The sequence below is a fragment of the Xyrauchen texanus genome, chromosome 28 (assembly GCF_025860055.1).
Source record: "Xyrauchen texanus isolate HMW12.3.18 chromosome 28, RBS_HiC_50CHRs, whole genome shotgun sequence".
Lineage (NCBI taxonomy): Eukaryota > Metazoa > Chordata > Actinopteri > Cypriniformes > Catostomidae > Xyrauchen > Xyrauchen texanus.
In genome coordinates, this window is record NC_068303.1 from 3,946,048 (window position 1) to 3,966,095 (window position 20,048).

A 20,048-nucleotide genomic window follows, 5' to 3' on the forward strand; every position below is an offset into this window, starting at 1 on the left:
TGAAATAATTTGTAATTCTGTAATATGAGAGATTTGGTCAGGGGTCTGAATACTTTTGCTAGGCACTGAATATATTTGTCGCTCACCCCCACCATGACCCTAAAATGTAATATGGTTGATGTAACCTAATGTAGTCAGGATGATTCACCACTTTGTCAAATGCATATACTGGGTCCTTAAGCAAAACCATTTGAGAACCATTGCACAAAGTTGAGCAGATATTTGTATTCTAAATATGACATGTATTGTAATAATTAGAAATAATTGCATTAAATGAAAATTACCTTAATGTGCATAACTTTTAATGAGTAATTACCTTTATTTTTCAGACCTGAATCTCTTATGAAATATGGGAATTTCCAGTCTGTATGCATAACATTACATATTGTTTCATTACATAATATTACATATAATTCCAACTTTAACTAAAAAGTGAAGCACCAATTTACATTGGATCCAGTACATTCTGGAAGTATTTATACAACTAGACAACAGGCCGGTCAGTGAAACTGTCACTGTTGCGTCTTTGCTAAGTGTGGGATTAATTTATCTTGTAACTGGGTTTTTGTGCCTTCCAATGCAAACATATGAATTTCTATAAAGTGTTTAACTTGTTGCAAAATCCGCTTAACTTTAGATTATCAACAAAGTAACATTATCTAGCTAAATGTTTATGTATATTTCAAAATTGTGTATCAATGTGTGTCATCAGTTGTGCTGAAGATTGAAAATGATTGATGCATGAATGACCCAAATTGCAGCAATTTATAAGGGGAAAATATGTGTTCCAGGAAGTAAAATGCACCGTTTGCTGAGTATCTCTTAAAGCAGAAAAGCCAGCTTATTGTTGCCCCTCTACCCTCACATCAACCCCCTCTTCCAAAAAATATAAATAAAAGTTATTCTTCCCGTCGGGGAATCGAACCCCGGTCTTCCGCGTGACAGGCGGAGATACTGTCCACTATACTAACGAGGATGCAGTTATTAGGGCGTAATCGCCTAGGAGTGTTATTGTACATGTAAACAAATACCTGAAATAGTAAGCCTTCTGTCTCCCTCCCTTAGCATAGGAAAATGCGTAATCTTGGCGCTCATGTCGAGGTGTGTCCAAAAAGATATGCCATCCGTAGGGTAAGCCACTACCATAGAGAATGCATTGTAAAAGTTAAGGCTTACTATTTCGGGTATTTGTTTACATGTGTAATAAAAGTTCCATGCGATTCCACTTAAGCAGCTGCCTCCTCGTTAGTATAGTGGACAGTATCTCCGCCTGTCACGCGGAAGACCGGGGTTCGATTCCCCGACGGGGAGAAAACTTTTATTTATATTTTTTGGAAGAGGGGGTTGATGTGAGGGTGGAGGGGCAACAATAAGTTAGCCTTAACTTTCCTTATCTTTTCCAATGTATTCTCTATGGTAGTGTCTTACACTACGGATGTAATATATTTTTGGCCACACGTCGACATGAGCGGCGCAGTTCCTCATTTTCGTATGGTAAGTTGTCTTTTCTGCTTTAAAAGATACTGCAGCAAACGGTGCATTTTAACACATCTTTTCCCATTATAAATTGCTGCATACCCATCAGACCCAGTTTTCCAAATCTTCCTCCAAATGGCTAATGTTAAAATGCATGTTTTCTAATGTATTACTGCCCCTTTAAATTATTTGGCCTATTAGTTATTTGAAAGAATTAAAAGAACAGTTTCATGTCTATCCTTGTATTTTTCATCTGGTCGAGGTTGATAAGAGTTTTAGAAAGTAATAAGTAATGCAATTACTTTTTAGACAGATTCATTAGTACAGTAATCGAATTACACTGTAGACAATGTAATTAGTAGTTAATAATAAATTACCTTTTTTGAGTAATTTACCCAACACTGGTGTATGTATAATATATCTTAGTCTTTGGTGCAAAAAACATCTTTCATCAATCCATCAATTATGTTGGTATTTAATCCCATAATTTATATATAAACTTGTTGTAATGTTGTTACAAAACTAACTTATTGTGGTTCATATATTATTGGGTTACACAGTGTCGGATCTAGGCTTGGGCTCTAACTTGGGCTGTCCAAATCCTCAGGTTACCTCATCTGGTGTGGGAAGACTCAGAGTAATCCTTGGTACCAGTGGGCAATATTACATCCTGGCCTCTCGTCTGTGCCGTAAAGCATGCAAGAAATACTGGTTTGCTGATAAACCCCAGTGGCTTGATCTGCTACCAAAGCAATTTAGTAACATCTTGCCAGCCTTCCTCACCCAGAGGAAGAGAATCTGCAAAACGGTGATGGATGAACTGAGGTGCTCTGGAAACCTTATGATATGGGTAATCAGCTGTCTGATGTGCTCACCTTAAATATGAAAGAGCCCACCTTGCCTACCTGCTCAGTGTTCAGAACATCAAAGATGTTGAAGCAGGGCTGTCTGGACAGAGGGCCATCACTGGAACCCTGAGGAAGGATGACACACCAGCCACATTTGGGGGTTATGAGGACACTGGTGGGTGGCATGGGGTGTCTGTGAGTGCACACTACCTGGTGGATTACCTTCTTCAAGAATACCAGAAACAGGAGTTATCTCTCTCTCAGGTCCTACAATGCCATTTTGGACAGGTCTTCCATAGAAATAGATTTTTCTTTCACGTTGTATTTAGGGACATGTGCCTCTCGCAGAAAGTTCAATTAAGACATCCTTGTTAAACTGGACAGGTTCAACAGAGAGTGTGTGTCTGAGCACCATGTAGCTCCTTCAGCTAGTTCCTCTCTGCTGCCTTCACTGGAGTGGATCAAGGTGACCTGGAGAGACTGATGGGTGCATAAAGTTCTGTGGTATTGTGCCTGCTAATCCCACTAAGCAGCATTTCAGAGAGCACTGCAGGACAAATGTGCCACATCCGAGAGAGCTGCTCCAGAGCATTGAAGAAGTGCTCCAACATTTTTATGCTGCTAAGGATAACAACAATGTCTAGCTTTTTAAACCATCAATGATAAAGGTGTGGAAGATTCAGCAGGCACACATCCTGAGAGGCTGCCTGAGTGACCTTAGATAGATAGATAGATAGATAGATAGATAGATAGATAGATAGATAGATAGATAGATAGATAGATAGATAGATAGATGGATGGATGGATGGATGGATGGATGGATGGATGGATGGATGGATGGATGGATGGATAGGTAGGTAGGTAGGTGGATGGTGGGTGGGTGGGTGGGTAGGTAGGTGGATGGATGGATGGATGGATGGATGGATGGATGGGTGGATGGGTGGGTGGGTGGGTAGATGAATGGGTGGGTGGGATAGATAGATAGATAGGTAGATAGATAGATAGATAGATGGATGGATGGATGGATGGATGGATGGATGGATGGATGGGATAGGTAGGTAGGTAGGTAGGTAGGTAGGTAGGTAGGTAGGTAGGTGGATGGATGGATGGATGGATGGATGGGTGGGTAGATGAATGGGTGGGTGGGATAGATAGATAGATAGATAGATAGATAGATAGATAGATAGATAGATAGATAGATAGATAGATAGATAGATAGATAGATGGGTGGGATAGATAGATAGATAGATGGATGGATGGATGGATGGATGGATGGATGGATGGATGGGATAGGTAGGTAGGTAGGTAGGTAGGTAGGTAGGTAGGTGGATGGATGGGTGGGTGGGTAGATGAGTGGGTGGGATAGATAGATAGATAGATAGATAGATAGACAGATAGATAGATAGATAGATAGATAGATAGATAGATAGATAGATAGATAGATAGATAGATAGATAGATGGGTGGGTGGGTGGGATAGATAGATAGATAGATAGATAGATAGATAGATAGATAGATAGATAGATAGATAGATAGATAGATAGATAGATAGATAGATAGATAGATAGATAGATAGATAGATAGGTGGGTGGGTGGATGGATGGATGTGTATTATGCAAGGGCGTAGATTTGGCTTGAACGTTGGGGGGGGTTACCTCCACCCATTCCCCCCAGAATCTACTCCTCTGATATTGCATATGTGCAAGTTCTGCTCAAAATAATTATATGCTTCATAAATGTCTTTTCAAAGTGTGCTGTCACTTTCATCTTGGTGTTTGTGTTAGACTCTGCAAACATTATTACTTCTTTGTCCTGTTTCACATATTAGCTTGTTTCTATTCAAATTATGTTTCTTGGGAAAATGGTCAAATACAACATCATATACATGAAAAACAGACATACTTTAGTGATGGAAAGAGACCCGTTTCACAGAATTTAGGCTGTCAGACTAACAGGGGTCCATCGTTTTTAGGAGTTTTTGAGGTTGGATTTTGACCTTTGGCACAGCTGTAAAAGTGCTTTTTCAGTACTCCACCCTTGTACTGCAGTATCGAGATAATAGCACAGAAGCACCGAACAGGTATGCTAACAATATAAGATCACAACAGATGTCTCTAAATAGCGTCTTTATTAACAAGGTTACATTGCAGTGTTTGTGTTTTGAATAGAACTGTGTAAAGTAAATTAACTTGCAGCAGAAATGTTGACCTGCTTCTACGTCTTTCATTTTTACCACACAGCAAATAAACCCGTTCCTACATGTCTGCTTATTTTACACACTAGACATTGAATCTGACAATTTGGAGGCCTTTTGTCTTGTCTTGACATACATTAGAATAACTTTAACTTTACCGTAACTTCTTGTGACCTGGAGTTAGTTGAGTAGCACACAGATTTATGAGCACGTAATATTTTTTTATGTTACATCAGCTCTTGATATATATATATATATATATATATATATATATATATATATATATATATATATATATATATATACATATACACTGACAACCAAAGTTTGGAATAATGTACAGATTTTGTTCTTATGGAAAGAAATTGTTACTTTTATTCACCAAAATGGCATTCAACTGATCACAGTGTATAGTCAGGACATTAATAACATGAAAAATGTCTATTACAATTTGAAGAAAATGCTCTGAACTTCTTAAACTACTTCAAAGAGTTCTCATCAAAAAATCTTTCACGTGCAGGAATGACAGCTTTGCAGATCCTTGTTATTCCAGCTGTCAGTTTGTCCAGATACTCCGGTGACCTTTGACCCCACACTTCCTGTAGCACTTGCCATAGATTCCCTCCTTTATCAACCACTTGGCTAAAATCAAGTTCTGCCCTACATTGTTTTTTATTTGTTTTTTGGGTTTTATCTTCACATTTTTAGACATTAAAAATAAGTTATAAGACATTAAAGTAGTTTTGCATTGTCTATTGTATTACTCTGAAAAAATGCTTTGTTTGGTATAAAGTAAATATAGCAGAAAATATTCAGTAAATTCTACATTTGAACTCAATTCAAACATGTAATAAATGCATGCTCTAGCTTCCAAGTAAGTTAAATATCATTTATGATTGTTTGTTATCCCTACAATGCATCATCCTGTATTAACCCTAAAGTAGAGAACCGTGTCATATTTATTCGCTAATTTGAGTAAATTTCACTGGTAAATAAAATATGTACATTTTATTTAACTTTTCAATGCTAATTAATGAGCTTGCATGGTCTCACAGTTAGTAACTTTATTTACACCACTTTTAATGTTGATTTCATTATGTTTGCTAACTTCTTGTTTTGTGAATTCTGAAGTTTGTACTCTTAAAGTTAACCATTTATGATCCCAAAACATTATCTGTTGGTTGTTATGGGCAAAGTGTTTTTGTGCAAGTGTCAAGGTCGGCGTGCGCAGCTCTGTAGTTTGATTTTTATTGACAGTAATGCAAGCTGATGTTGAATACTTAATGAATACATGCATTAAGCTTCCGTGTGTAAGGCTTACATACTGTATGTCATGTGGTACATGATTAAACGTGTTTATAGTGAAAGTATCAAGTGTGAAAGGTTCATATAAAATGTTAATTTAAATTTGACTAAGTTTATTTTAGTAGCATGCACAGTACATCAGATTTGTTAGTTCCTGTAGCAACTGAAATGTTTAAGTTAAATTTACTCACTCACTTAAATCAATATTATGTCATGAAGTTAAGTAGGACTTGTCATTTTATTCATTGTAGTTCTGTTTTCTCTGCAGACTTGAAGATGGTGGTTTTGTCTAAAGAGTACGGGTATGTGGTGCTTACCGGAGCAGCATCATTTCTCCTGATGGTTCATTTGTCTCATGCTGTCGTAAAGGCTAGGCGTAAATACAACGTTCAGGTAACAGAACGCAACAATTTCAAACATTTCGAAAGATTTAAAACAGTAGTATGCTACGTTTTTGTCACACAAACTCATCATGATGCATGCAAGTTGCATCCAGTTATCATCTTGGAAGTAAAAATGAGTGTTTTGCATTTATCCTTAGATTATGTGTAAACATGTATCAATGTTTATTTACCTCAGAGATAGTAACATTAGGGATGTAATGTGTTAGGATGCTATAATGAACATAGAGATGTTAAGGTAAGTAAAATAACACTCTTTATAAGATTGCTTTAGGCTTTTCTCATCCAGAATGTATAATGGGCTTTAGATTGTACATTTTTGTAAACGTGTAGTTTAGAAACCAAGGAAAAAGTATTTCTTTTATTTCTCCATCTACTCTAGTATCCTGAAATGTACAGCGACAATCCAGAGACTGGCAATAAATTCAACTGTATTCAGAGAGCACACCAGAACACGTATGTATAAGTAATATGCTGTGTCCTTAAAACTGTAATGGTCTAAAATGAGTGCTGAATATTAAAATGATCAAGAATTGTATCAATTTAAACAATAGAATCCTTCTTCGCAAATGTTCAGGTTCTTTTTGAGTTCTTCTGTTGTAGTGATATTCTTTATATAGTATATCTGTTGTACTCTTACAGTGTTGAAGTCCTGACTCCATTCATATTTACATTATCTATGGGTGGAATTCAGCATCCAGTGAGTATATCTCTGGAGCTAGACTATACACATATGGGTTAAAGTTCACTTGAGAAACTAACTGTTGTATATATGCTTTCAGCGTCTAGCCAGTGGTTTGGGAATGATCTGGATTTTCAGTAGGGTGTTGTACGCTCGTGGATACTCTACTGGAGGTGAGTCCCGTCGCATCACCACATGCTTGAAAAAGTCTCACATCCTGAACTGAATAAAATTGTCTGTATTGTCAGTATTACAGCTTAGTACTGGTGATGTTTTGTATATCCTTCTATTTTGGCATTGAAAACAACAGCATTGTTTTAAGATCCATCATATTCTGCTGATTTAATGTGTTTCTGTGTGTTGTGTTCTCTCTTGTAGACCCTCAGAAGCGTTATCATGGGGCATTCGGTAACCTTGCATTGCTGGGTCTGTTCCTCTGTACTGTGAACACTGGGAGAACACTGCTTGGATGGGGTCCCGAGTCAAGATGGCCCAAATGGCCTATTTGTTATAAATAGTAGAAATTATGGTTACTAAATTAACTTTTTAAGCACTGATTTACTTCACTGAATTGCATAAAATAAAACGTTCAACAAATCACACTTTGCAACATTTTCTCTGTTATGCAACATAAAAAACAAAAACAAAACAAAGGCAGACACAGGTGACACTCTTAGATCTGGTAAACCATACAATCAATAATCCAGACAACACCAGAAGATACAATTCCATATGAAATCATCATGAAAGATTTTTAGCAATAATATACAACCCTTTCATCACACCTACCATGATCTCAACGTTTATTAGTGTGTTTTTGTCTGTTTAAGCTTTAAGTAAATTCAATTCAATCTGAAATCATATCGAATTGTCAAATTCCCGTTCAAGTACTACATTACCCACAATCCACCAATCAGAATCTGCGCCTGCCTACAGTACTTACGGCGTCAGGGTCGATGGGATATTGAGTTTGTAATTGGATTGTCTGGTGACACGTTTTCGTTTTATATCGACAGTTCAGACGTAAAATGTACGTGATGAAACAATTACTTTAGTTAGTTTATCTGCCACAAAGGTACAGCGCAGCTGTAAGAAACATACGTACGCAGTCAAATGTCTGGAAATATACTAAATTTTCCAGAATCCATGTAGTGGAACGGAAGTGACGTGTGTTTTGCGCCTACTGGATTTAAACTGACACGACCGCTTATCCATTAATCGTGTAAAAAATATAATTTCAGCCACATAGCTGGTTTTTAATGATTATTTTGAACTTTGATACAAAATATGCGCTCATTGGGGGGTTATCTGAATTAACCCGTTGTTTACTTCGAGAGATGCTATTAAAAGCATTGTCTAAGTTGTTTGGTTTCTAAGGCTGAAACACATCCGTGCAGAGTCGGTTGACTTTAAATGATCCTGCTTTATATCTTCATGCCTGAGGCCAGTTTGCTTACAACCAAACGTTTGTATTTAAATCGAGATAGCGCTCAGTATGAACTGGGATCATCATTTGAGCTCCATAATTTCAGAGGCCGATGGAAGTGTCGCAAAAATGAGGGTGAGAGTCTAAAAGGACTGGATTTTATATACGAACGATCATATGCAATTGATACGTGGATGTCTGTTCCGTTGGTTGTAGAAACGGACACATACAGTGCCTCACACCCCTTCTTGATTTCTTCTATTTTTGTGTGGTTTAGTGTGACTATATACAAAAAAGGCAACCTGAATAAACACAAAATGCAGTTTTCAGATATGTACGTATTTTATATTTTAGCAAATAAGTTATGAAACACTTATATCACCCATGTGAAAAGCTAACTGCCGCCGCAAGGGTGTTTGATTTACGCCAGATGTAACGGGACCCCTGTCTTCCAAAAAGTTCCACTTTCGACTCATCAGTCCACAGAACATTCTCCCAAAAAGGTTTGAGGATCATCAATGTGTGTTTTGGCAAAATCCAGACGAGCCTTAATGTTCTTCTGGGTTAGCAGTGTTTTTCGCCTTGTCACTCTCCCATGGATGGCATTTTTGGCTAGTGTCTTTCTGATAGTGGAGTCCTTTATTTAACAGGGACCTTTATTGATGTGAGAAAGGCCTGCAGTTCCTTGGATGTTGTCCTTGGCTATTTTGTGAACTCCTGGATGAGTCGTTGTGCTCTTGGAGGAATTTTGGAAGGTCGACCACTTCTGGAAAGGTTCTCTACTGTGCCAAGTTTTCTCCATTTGAAGATAATGGCTCTCACTGGGGTTCCTCAGAGTCTTTTAAATATCTTTATAACCCTTCCCAGTCTGATGTATTTCAATCATCTTTTTCCTCATAATTTCTGGAATTTCTTACGACCTTGGCTTAGTGTGCTATTGGGTGAGACCTTTTAGCCAACTTCATGCTGCTGAAAAAGTTCTATTTAGGTGTTGATTTGATTGAACAGGGATGGCAGTAATCAGGTCTGGGTGTGTCTAGTCCCAAAGCGACTTACAGAGACATTATTACAGGGACAATCCCCCCGGAGCAACCTGGAGTTAAGTGCCTTGCTCAAGAACACAATGGTGGAGGCTGTGGGGATCGAACCAGTGACCTTCTGAATCCCATTATGAATGCAGCGTAATAGATTTGGGGATTTAGTAACTGAGGGGGCAAATACATTTTCACACAGGCCCAGTTGGCATTGGATAACTTTTTTTATCTTCAATAAATAACATTATCATTTATAAATGTTATTTTGTTTTTACTCCGATTGCCTTTGTTTTATGTTAGACTTTTTAATTTTTGAAAGAATTTAGGATGATATATACACAAAAACAGAAGAAATCGGGGTGGGGGCAAATACTTTTTCACAGCACTGAGAGTCTTCAGGCTCAAAGTGATAGTACACCCAAAAATACAAATTCTCTCATCATTTACTCACACTCATGCCATCGCAGATGTGTCTTTCTTTCTTTCTTCTGCAGAACACAGTCACCGATATTTAGAAGAATATTTTAGCTACGTAGGGCCAGACAATGCAAGTGAATGGTGGTTAAAAAAGCATATAAAGGCAGCATAAAATAATCCAGATGACTCCGGTGGTTAAATCCATATCTTCAGAAGCGATATTTATATTTAGACCCCAGTGAGCAAGCTTAAGACGACTGTGCCAAGGAACACAAAACTCCATAAGATGTTGGTTAATGGACAAAGATAACCTTGGGGGAAAATGTAGTACATAATGTTACTAATATTAAGTGGGCAGTTAACAAATTATTATTTTTCTTTTTTACCAGGAACATCTTACCACACATGGAAGATCTTCCAGGGGAAAGGAAGGTAAATTAATTTTGTTGATGATAATTTAGGCCACTAAATATTCTATACATTATCATCAGGTTTGATTATTATTAATGTACTATTAATGTAATCATGTGTATGGCTCTCTCTCTCTCTCTCTCTCTCTCTCTCTCTCTCTGTAGATCTGTATCCAGTGAGAGAGGTGATGGCAGGTGATGATTTGAAGCCCTCATCCTCTCTCAGTACTGCAGTTCAGTGGTCAGATCTGACAGCCATCCAGACCCAATTACATCAACAGAGTCAGGTTAGAATGACACATATATTATTATGTTTATTTATTGTATGACTTATATTTCACACCAAGCTTGAAAGCACTTTCACGATCCTGCAAGCTGTAATCTGATTGGTTGACTTTATGCAACCTCTGGGAGTAAAGGCACACAGATTATTATTAAGTCGTGTTTACAAGGCACAAGCCCTTTTTGTGGATGAAAAATGTCACTGGATCTGCCGAAGTTTGCCAGGTTATCTTGATTCTGCCACAGGCCATTGAGACTTTAACACAAAGCCTTCGCTTACTGGAGAGAGAACGTGATGCTCAGCAAAGACAAATCCAGACATTACAAGGTGAGCAGATTCCTGGTGGATCATAAATGTTTTTAAAAGCTTTATTTTTTTTTACCTATGCTTCTTGAATAAGTAAACGCTGCTTGGAACAATCTCTGAGTTAATAATCATTCCAGGAATGTTGTCTTCCAGAGGAGCAGAGGAGACTTAAGGACAGACTAGAGGAGAGAGAGAGGGATGCCGAGCGGAGAACGTTGAGTCCTGCACCAGACAGACGGGTGGAGCAATGGAAGAGAGAGATGGCTCGAGAGTTGAACAGTTTGAGAGGTCAGATCAACCGAGCCACGACTCTAGAAACACAGGAAGAAAGGTTAGTAATGGTTCTTTTGTGAGTTGATTTGATCAGACCAGATAAATGCATCCTGTTTGAAATAATCCATCTGTATTTTGCTATGTTCAGAACGGCATACTAACATATGCAGTATGCATTATGGAGTAATTATATTATTGTGCACAGTATGTGAATTTTACATGGAATTTCCAGATGACTCACTAAAATGTTTGTTACTCAAGCAAGGTGTGAGATACTAGTATGACGAATGAATGGGGCGGCTGTGGCTCAGGTGGTTGAGCGGCTCGGCTACTAATCGCAGGGTTGGTGGTTCAATTCCTGGCCCATATGACTCCACATGCCGAAGTGTCCTTGGGCAAGACACTGAACCCCAAGTTGCTCCCAATGGCAGGCTAGCACCTAGCGTGGCAACTCTGCCGTCATTGGCGTGTGTGTGTGAATGGGTGAACGAGTTACACTGTAAAGTGCTTTGAAAACCGCTACGGTTAAATAAGCGCTATATAATTGCAGAAAAGAAAACAAAAGAAACTTTGATTTTTCATTATATACTTTTTAGCTGGCAAAATTTAAACGAATATTCCAGGTTCAATACTAGTTAAGCTCAATCAACAGCATTTGAGGCACAATATTGATTAACACAAAAATAAATTTCGACTTCCTTAAAAAAATAATTCATTTCCGTTGTAAGTGCCTCACTGTATTCACTCGATTTTTGCTCTCTTTTTTTCTTTTTTCTTTTTGGGTGCAATTAACATTATGCCACAAATTCTGTCAATTGAGCTTCACTTGTATTGAACCCGGAATATTTCTTTAAGACATTCCCCCAAAATGGAATTCAAAAGTGCAAAATAATAGAGAGGGTAATCTGTAGTATGCTGGTATTCCATTCCTGACACAAAGACTTGGAGAATAAGAAGCAGTTTAAAAGCTGCAATAATTGAGAATTACATTCAGTGTTTGTAATGGTATGTATATCCACAGTTTCAGCTCTAAACTCCACAGAGAAGAACTAGAAAAGTTCAGAAGAGAAGTTGATATTCTCAAGAACAAACTGAGTGAGTCACATACGTGTTACATTTCAAATGCACACATATTCTCTGCTGGTCTACACTGAAAAACTGAAAAATATTTGTGATCTACACAACAAAATGTTATTCTCTAAAATGTGAACTCTAACAATTACATTAAGTAGGGTGAATGTGAACCAATAATGCATGTTCAACAACATGGGCAAAGGGGATTTGGGCTGCGGATTTGTATGTCCCATTGCATGGGACTTGATACAGGGTTATTTTATGCATTTTTGATCAAGGTGAGAAAAGGGGGAGACATAGTGTTTAATGTTGTTATTTCGGAACGTAGAACTGATTCTGAAATGCAGGGTGTAAAGGTATTCAATGGAAAGGAGGAGGCGAGAACCGGCTTGACGATATAAATAATAGTTTAATGGTAAACTTAAAAGACAACATAAACACACACATGACGGACATGTCCGCTAACGATCTCTCTCTCCCGCACGGCCCTCTGCAGTCAGCCTTTAAACCTCACAGAGGCATAATTAGCCTAATACGGGACCGGGTGTGTAGTATCACAACCCGGCCCCGCCCTCCGCCCCGCCACACAGGGTTACCATTGTGGTGAAGAATGGAGCTTTTGCTTAGCTTGATTACTAGCATGCTATTGCTAGTTCAAATTTAGAAACTAGCTTAACCTTATAACCAGGGGTGGACCGGGAAGAGAAATCGGACTGGGATTTTACATAGAATCTGGCCCAAAAGTTGTTGAGTGGGGGGGGGGTCCTTTTCTGCATATCGGTGCCCCCTTCGGATATTGTGGCACAGTTTTGTGGCCCTTTCTGCATAATGCGACGGCTCATTTCAGCTTAGTGCTGGTATGCCAGATTACCAATCCAGCCCTGTTTATAACATAAATCAGTGAAATAGTGAAATATTAAGTAAAACTTAAATATGTTTGGGACAATATATAAATCCACTTTGAGGTTACATAATTGGGTAATTTAAAAAATAACTTTATTCCATTATGACGAAATTAGGTGAACAAAGAATTAATGAGCTAAAACATAAGGAAACAAAGTGTTGATGTAACTTAATTGATTCATCAGATTACAGTAAATCATGTAAATTAAAAATTTTCTTAGTGTACTGATATTTTGACTGCTTGGAACAATTGATATTTTCATCAGCTGTTTGTTAACTGGATCGTGTTTCTGTAGTGCAACAAGAGGAAGATACGTTCCAGCTTCAGTCAGAGTCCAGAGAAACAAGGAGACAGTATGAACGAAACTCTAAGGTAAATTACATGTATACATCGATCAGCCACAACATTAAAACCACCTACCTGATATTATGTAGTTCCCCTTCGTGCCGCCAAAACAGCACCAACCCGCATCTCAGAATAGCATTCAGATGATATTCTTCTCACCACAATTATACAGAGCGGCTATCTGAGTTACTGTAGACTTTGTCTGTTTGAACCAGTCTGTCTGGCTGGAACCAGTCAACAAGGCGTTTCCATCCACAGAACTGCCGCTCACTGGATGTTTTTTGTTTTTGGCATCATTCAGAGTAAATTCTTGAGACTGTTGTGAAAATCCCAGGAGATCAGCAGTTACAGAAATACTCAAACCAGCACGTCTCTGACACCAAATCTATTAAGAACCTTGGAGCTGGATGCCTGGGTTGCTCAGCGAGTATTGATGCTGACTACCACCCCTGGAGTCGCAAGTTTGAATCCAGGGTGTGCTGAGTGACTCCAGCCAGGTCTCCTATGAAACCAAATTGGCCCGGTTGAAAGGGAGGGTAGAGTCACATGGGGTAACCTCCTTGTGATCGCGATTAGATGTTCTCGCTCTCAATGAGGTGTGGATCGGGGAGAGTAGCATGAGCCTCCATATGCTGTGATTCTCCGCGTTGTCGTGTACAGCGAGCCGCGTGATAAAATGCGCAGATTGACGGTCTCAGAAGCGGAGGCAACTGAGACTTGTCCTCCACCACCCTGATTGAGTTAAGTAACCATGCCACCACGAGGAGCAACTAAGTAGTTGGAATTGGGCATTCCAAATTGGGAGAAGAGGGGATAATTAAAAAAATAAAAATACATCCTCGGAGCTCACGGTAGGTGGGATTTTTAATTCCAGAACCAGACTGTTGTGCTTTGTATGACTTGAATGGTAAATAGTGCTTAAAAAAAGGAAAGTGTTAGAAATTTGGTTCTCTCCGGATGTTGATTTGTATATTAAGCTACGTTAAGCTTTTATAAAATCTCTGGAATGGTCATATTTGTTTTGTAGACGCTGGAGAGTCTTTCAGATTCACACCGCGCACACAGTTTTGAACTTGCCCGGACAGTTTCACAGTACCAGCACACTCAACAGGAAGTACGAGATGTCAGGTTAGTATGATAGCAACACCCATAACAACAGCTGGAGGAAAGTTATCAGGGGTTACTTTTCTCTCGTTTTATCTGTGTTTGTGTGTTTTAGAGTCACTGTGTCTGAGCTGAAGGATGAGGTAAGAGGTCTGATCCTGAGAGACGTCCTGCCCACACCTGCACATGTGCCAAAGAAACCAGGTGAGACGGCTGTTAACAAGCTGTACTAACTAAAGGGGTTATATAAATTCTTTCCCCTTGAGGTCCACTTACAATTTTAGGACATTAGTTTTTCGTGACCATTTTCCAGCCTCTCTCTGACCCTAAGAATAATGCTGCCTTCACGTACTATCAGATTTATAGTAAATACGAGTTTTCTACTTGGATATTGCACATGAATGGCCCTTTAAGTCGTAATTACGACGGAAACTCGTTGTTTCTGAGTTGGGAGGAGATGTAAAACTTCAACACGGTGGGGGAAAGTACGGTTTCTGTGGTGAAGGATACCTTGATTTGGTCATACACATTTACGTATTTCTCACACACACACACACACACACACACACACACACACACACACACACACACACACACACACACACATGTTGTGTTTCCATGTTTTATGGGGACTTTCCATAGACATAATGGTTTTTATACTGTACAAACTTTATATTCTATCCCCTAAACCTAACCCTACCCCTAAACCTAACCCTCACAGAAAACTTTCTGCATTTTTACATTTTCAAAAAACATAATTTAGTATGATTTATAAGCTGTTTTCCTCATGGGGACCGACAAAATGTCCCCACAAGGTCAAACATTTCGGGTTTTACTATCCTTATGGGGACATTTGGTCCCCACAAAGTGATAAATACACACTCACACACACACACACACACACACACACTCTCTCACACACACACACACACACACACACACACACACACACACACACACACACACACACACACACAGCTGTATGTTGAAGCCAGACACTTAACATACACACAGAGACTTTTAATACTTCAAGGTCATGTCCTTACACTGTCAGTAATGCTCTCAAAACTAATACAGTGATGCCATCTACTGGTTATTGAAAGTTACTACAGTATAAGTATTTCAAACAAGGAAAATACATGAAACTTATAAGGCATAATTGGTAACATATAGTAAACTGATTGGTTTACATATAAGGGAAATAAGTTAAATAAACATAGTAAGCAAAGTATTATAGTTAATCATTCAGGGTAAATGCATAGCATACTTCAAATGTAAATGCAATGCAAATGTTTATATATATATATGTTCTTATTTCTTCATGGTGTCTAGGCCAGACATGTTGCTGAACTCAATTGGAGTTGCTGTGATGTAAATGTTGCCAGTTTTATGTTTCATTTCATTTTGGCTAAATTTTACTAGATGGTGTTTATGGAAATGATGACTTCTTAAAGTGTGTTTTCATGGTACAAGGAAGTCTTTTATCTCATATGAAAATGTAATTCCTTGTGATATGAACCCTTTAAATGTATTTGATCTTAATATCTTGTCCTTAATGATTTGTAGGTAATCGTGTACTATTTACGGCTGTTTTCCTTTAATTTTTCTGTTACACCTGTGTGATTCCAGAGGTAACCGTGGAGATGAGCCCCCGGAGACGGGTATCGTCAGGGTCGGAGGATGATTTCAGTCCCACCCCGAGTCTGGGGGAGATCAGCTCAGATGAGCTGGATACATCCTGGCTAGAACCAGGTGAAAAATGCATTCATAACCACATCACACACAGAAACATGTATGCTGTTCCCAAACCTAGTGAATCTAGGCAGGAATTTAAAGCATCATAGACTCCCACATGGAGATGCTACCAATTTAGATTGTCAATGATTTGGAACATAAGAGGTTCCATCTTGGTTAGGATGCTGCCTGAGAATGTAGTTCCCTATGTTGGCAGTAGACAGTGAGGCAGCTCACTAGGGTTTCAAACAGATTCAAGTGTTCAACGTGCACTAAAAGGCTGGCAAGCTACAACAAAGCACCCCTGGTGCTAGTCTGCTATATTCCAAGTCTTATGAGGTTTTTCAGTGAATAACGACGTGAATTACGTGCTGTTTCTTATACAAAGCTATCCTTTGGCTTCAGAAGACTTATAATGTAGCATATGGTCGTGTATGTCATTTCTGTGGTTTATTCTAACAATTACACATTACTTGTTTATTTTAGAGAAACACACAAGGAGTCGCCGCCGACGTGTTCGCCAAAGTTTAGACCTGTCAGGAAGTGATCTCAGCAATGCTGGAAGTGAGCTTGACGGTAACCTTGACAACGATGCTGAAGACGTGGCCGGAGTTTTAGACAGCCCTCCTGATCTCAGTCTCAGTGACCTCTGACCTTAAAAGCCATATAAACTATCTGCTGATACTTTAAGCTACCTGAAGAAATGGAACCTCTTGCCTTTCCATAGTGACTGGACTGTTTTAAGAGTGCAACTGAGAGTGTACTTATGTCACAAAGGCCTGGAGTATGAGAGGTACTTTTTCCACTGTCAGTAATGGATCTACACCAACATAAAACCCAATACTGTGAGTTCACTGAGAGGTCTTTGTGTTCTCTGTATGACTGACATTAGTGTCTTTATAACGGTAATATTGAGATACTGAAGTATTTCTAAAGTATTATTGAAACTTCTTAGTATTATAACTAGAGATAGACAGATATATCGGTTTTACAGATTTATCTGTGCCGATAGTTGGTGTTTTTTTTTTTTTGGTTAACCGTAGACTTGATCAGCAGTTACAGAAATACTCAAAAAAGCTTGTCTGGCACCAACAATCATGCCATGGTCCAAATCACTGAGATCAAATTTTTTCCCCCCATTCTGATTGTTGATGTGAACATTTACTGAAGCTCCTGACCTGTATCTGCATGATTGTATGCACTGCACTGCTGCCTCACGATTGATGATTGTTGGTACCAGACCGGCTGGTTTGAGTATATCTGGGATTTTCACACACAACAGTCTCTCGAATTTTCTCCGAATGGTGCCAAAAACAAAAAAAACACCCAGTGAGCGGCAGTTCTGTGGACGGAAACGCCTGTTGATGAGAGAGGTCAACAGAGAATGGCCAGACTGGTTCAAACTGACAAAGTCTACGATAACTCAGATAACCGCTCTGTACAATTGTGGTGAGAAGAATATAACATCAGAATGTTATACTGAGATGCGGGTTGGCACTGTTTGGCAGCACGAGAGGGACCAACACAATATTAGGCAGGTGGTTTTAATGTTGTGGCTGATCGATGTAGGTCGACCTATTATTATAATGAAGTAAGCCGTAAAACAGCATTTGAAATCGTAACTATCGGCCGATTCATCGGTTGTCAGCCCTTTGGACCAAATTAGTTATCGGTATCTGCAAAATCCACTATCGGTCGACCTCTAAATATAATGAAATAAGTTGCATTTAAAATCCTTTTCATTTTTATTTTGTATATCAACATCCAGTATATCCAAAGGGTTTTTGATGCTGGTTAATGTAAATATAGTCAGTGAATTTGGAATCCGTATGTGGAGAATTATTTGGTAAATAAATCGGCAATTGATTGGATCATGAAAAGCAGGCGTTCCATACAAGACTGGATCTCAACGTAGCCCAACATAAGAAACACTTAACCGACACTTCTTTTTCAAATCAATTAATGTTAACTGCCATTAAATTACTGTGTCAACTATTAGTAAGATTTTAGAAAGGCTGCATAACCTACAACAGTAGCTTAAAACAATTCATAAACCGCTATTTGCTGAAAAGTCATTCAGATAAGACCAGGAACAAAACGCTGTACTTTCTCCGCAGTCGCTCTCTTTGCTGAAGGTCACAGATGTTATTACCTTGCAATGTTTACAAGAGTGTTTGACCTTTAAATCATGCTGTTTCATAGTGTTAGGAAAGTGTTGTCCTCCCAAAAGTCCTGTTATTAACCGTTTCTTGTCTGCTTTAGTTAAATCTCAACTAGAGTTACTAACTCATCTGCCCGTTTTCCTGCCTCTATTGTTCAATATCACAAGAACATCCAGAATCCTTTTGCCCGACTTTTTCCACTACTTAAAACTCTCTCTCTCTTTGGGGTTGGGAACTGAGAACCAGAGGCGCAAAAACCATATATGCAAGGTAGGGGCACCATGTAAAGGGGCGCATGCTCAACAGATACATGGGGTGCAAAATTTTGATGCACTCATGCACATGCAGAAATGGGTAGCTACGCCCCTGCCGAGAACCAGTTCTTATTCGTACCGTTCCATTGTAACAGTTCTACTGTTTCCATCATTTTTGCATAATTTATTTTTATTTATATATAATGGTTTCCTTCATCAAAACGGTACAAGGCTTGGTGACTTTTACTACATTTGCCATCTGAACACACAAAAAACTCTGAATTGATTCTATGAATCCAGGTGGTTTTATCAATAAGTGTTACACATTTTGCATTCCCGAAAATAATTAGACTTGTAACACGCACACCACTTGCTCTCTCTCTCTCTCACACTCACTCACTCACTCACACACACACACACACACATATACAGAAATTAGGTGTGGAAGCCGCACCATCCAGACATAACACTTAATCGTTTATGAAAACAAAATTTCATGTAAAGTTATACATGTGGCTTCCTTTGACCTTCCTCACATTTCTATTTCAGCAGCACAATAATGAAATTTCTTACATTTACTGTTTGGTCATTTTTGACCAATTCAACGTTTGTATTTGTAATTAAAATGTTTTCCTTCATCTGAATGGGACAAAGCTAGGTGACCTTTTCTACACTTGCCATCGCAACACACTTACAAATTTGTTTTTATTTTCAAGACTTTATTCATTTTCTTCACTGCTTATTGCTTTTTTGAATGAATAATTTGTTTATTGTTGTTCATTATCTTGTTGTTCGTTATCTTGCCATTTTATTACTTTGCTAAATATATATCCAAATTCAAAACTTAATATCTAGACTGAAATGTAACTTTGTTACAGTATTGTTCTACAGTGACCAGGCAGCATGTGGATCACTGCTGCCATCTACGGGTTATAATTGTCATTTCATCTAAATATAGATATTTTCCAGCAGACGCTCCAAATGCACAACACATCTGGAGATTTTCTGGGAGTTTATGTTTTTAATTAGTTGGAAGTAATATAAAATGTGTTTATTTTATATGAAAATAAATGGTGGAATTTAGAGGTAAATTAGGTTGAAATACCATAAAATTCAAATAAAATGCATGATAACGTTTATAATAAGAGTGTCGGCCTGTAACAAAGACTGAAGAAGGGTTTAAACAAAATACTGGAATTGTATTCATTTAATTGTGTATTGTAATTAAAGATAGGCCCACACTTTTAGTTTTGTGGCAGTCAGTGGACCATATATTGGATTTAATTGATGCCTCTAAAAAGTCTGTATAAACAGCTTTTGCAAGAATTGTATTAAAAATGTTTCTGATATATTCTGTTATACCTGCTCTGTTGAAATCTGAAATGAGCTTATAATTTCACAACAGACTGCTGAGGGC

The 20,048-nt window shown here is 38.4% G+C and overlaps 2 protein-coding genes and 2 non-coding genes across 5 annotated transcripts; 3 read left to right on the plus strand and 1 right to left on the minus strand.

Moving 5' to 3' along the window:
* Positions 1-904: 904 nt before the first annotated feature.
* Positions 905-976, minus strand: trnad-guc (transfer RNA aspartic acid (anticodon GUC)). The gene has a single exon. It is a non-coding gene; the product is annotated as a tRNA-Asp (tRNA).
* Positions 977-1,239: 263 nt separating this feature from the next.
* On the plus strand, positions 1,240-1,311 carry trnad-guc (transfer RNA aspartic acid (anticodon GUC)). The gene has a single exon. It is a non-coding gene; the product is annotated as a tRNA-Asp (tRNA).
* Positions 1,312-4,338: 3,027 nt separating this feature from the next.
* mgst3a (microsomal glutathione S-transferase 3a) lies at positions 4,339-7,498 on the plus strand. Of its 2 annotated transcripts, none has more exons than XM_052096414.1 (6): positions 4,339-4,403; positions 6,091-6,215; positions 6,606-6,679; positions 6,866-6,923; positions 7,006-7,078; positions 7,284-7,498. In XM_052096414.1, exons 2-6 carry the CDS (start codon positions 6,099-6,101, stop codon positions 7,421-7,423), a joined length of 462 nt encoding a protein of 153 aa, XP_051952374.1. In that variant the 5' UTR covers positions 4,339-4,403; positions 6,091-6,098; the 3' UTR covers positions 7,424-7,498. The 2 variants fall into 2 exon arrangements, with proteins under 2 accessions (XP_051952374.1, XP_051952375.1); XM_052096415.1 differs by lacking the exon at positions 4,339-4,403 and adding an exon at positions 5,041-5,094.
* Positions 7,499-7,695: 197 nt separating this feature from the next.
* On the plus strand, positions 7,696-20,029 carry LOC127622376 (cingulin). The gene is made up of 11 exons (XM_052096465.1): positions 7,696-8,466; positions 10,172-10,214; positions 10,358-10,479; positions 10,721-10,802; positions 10,935-11,112; positions 12,076-12,149; positions 13,328-13,404; positions 14,405-14,505; positions 14,597-14,685; positions 16,111-16,233; positions 16,702-20,029. Exons 1-11 carry the CDS (start codon positions 8,401-8,403, stop codon positions 16,866-16,868), a joined length of 1,122 nt encoding a protein of 373 aa, XP_051952425.1. The 5' UTR covers positions 7,696-8,400; the 3' UTR covers positions 16,869-20,029.
* Positions 20,030-20,048: the final 19 nt, after the last annotated feature.

Bases quoted from the DNA above. Each gene is read 5' to 3' on its own strand.
- mgst3a (XM_052096414.1), top strand. From the start codon at position 6,099: ATGGTGGTTTTGTCTAAAGAGTACGGGTATGTGGTGCTTACCGGAGCA. The intron at 6,680-6,865 runs GTATGTATAAGT...GTACTCTTACAG, and splicing joins CAGAGAGCACACCAGAACAC to TGTTGAAGTCCTGACTCCAT. The intron at 7,079-7,283 runs GTGAGTCCCGTC...TCTCTCTTGTAG, and splicing joins TCGTGGATACTCTACTGGAG to ACCCTCAGAAGCGTTATCAT.
- LOC127622376 (XM_052096465.1), top strand. From the start codon at position 8,401: ATGAACTGGGATCATCATTTGAGCTCCATAATTTCAGAGGCCGATGGA. The intron at 10,480-10,720 runs GTTAGAATGACA...ATTCTGCCACAG, and splicing joins AATTACATCAACAGAGTCAG to GCCATTGAGACTTTAACACA. The intron at 14,506-14,596 runs GTTAGTATGATA...TGTGTGTTTTAG, and splicing joins CAGGAAGTACGAGATGTCAG to AGTCACTGTGTCTGAGCTGA.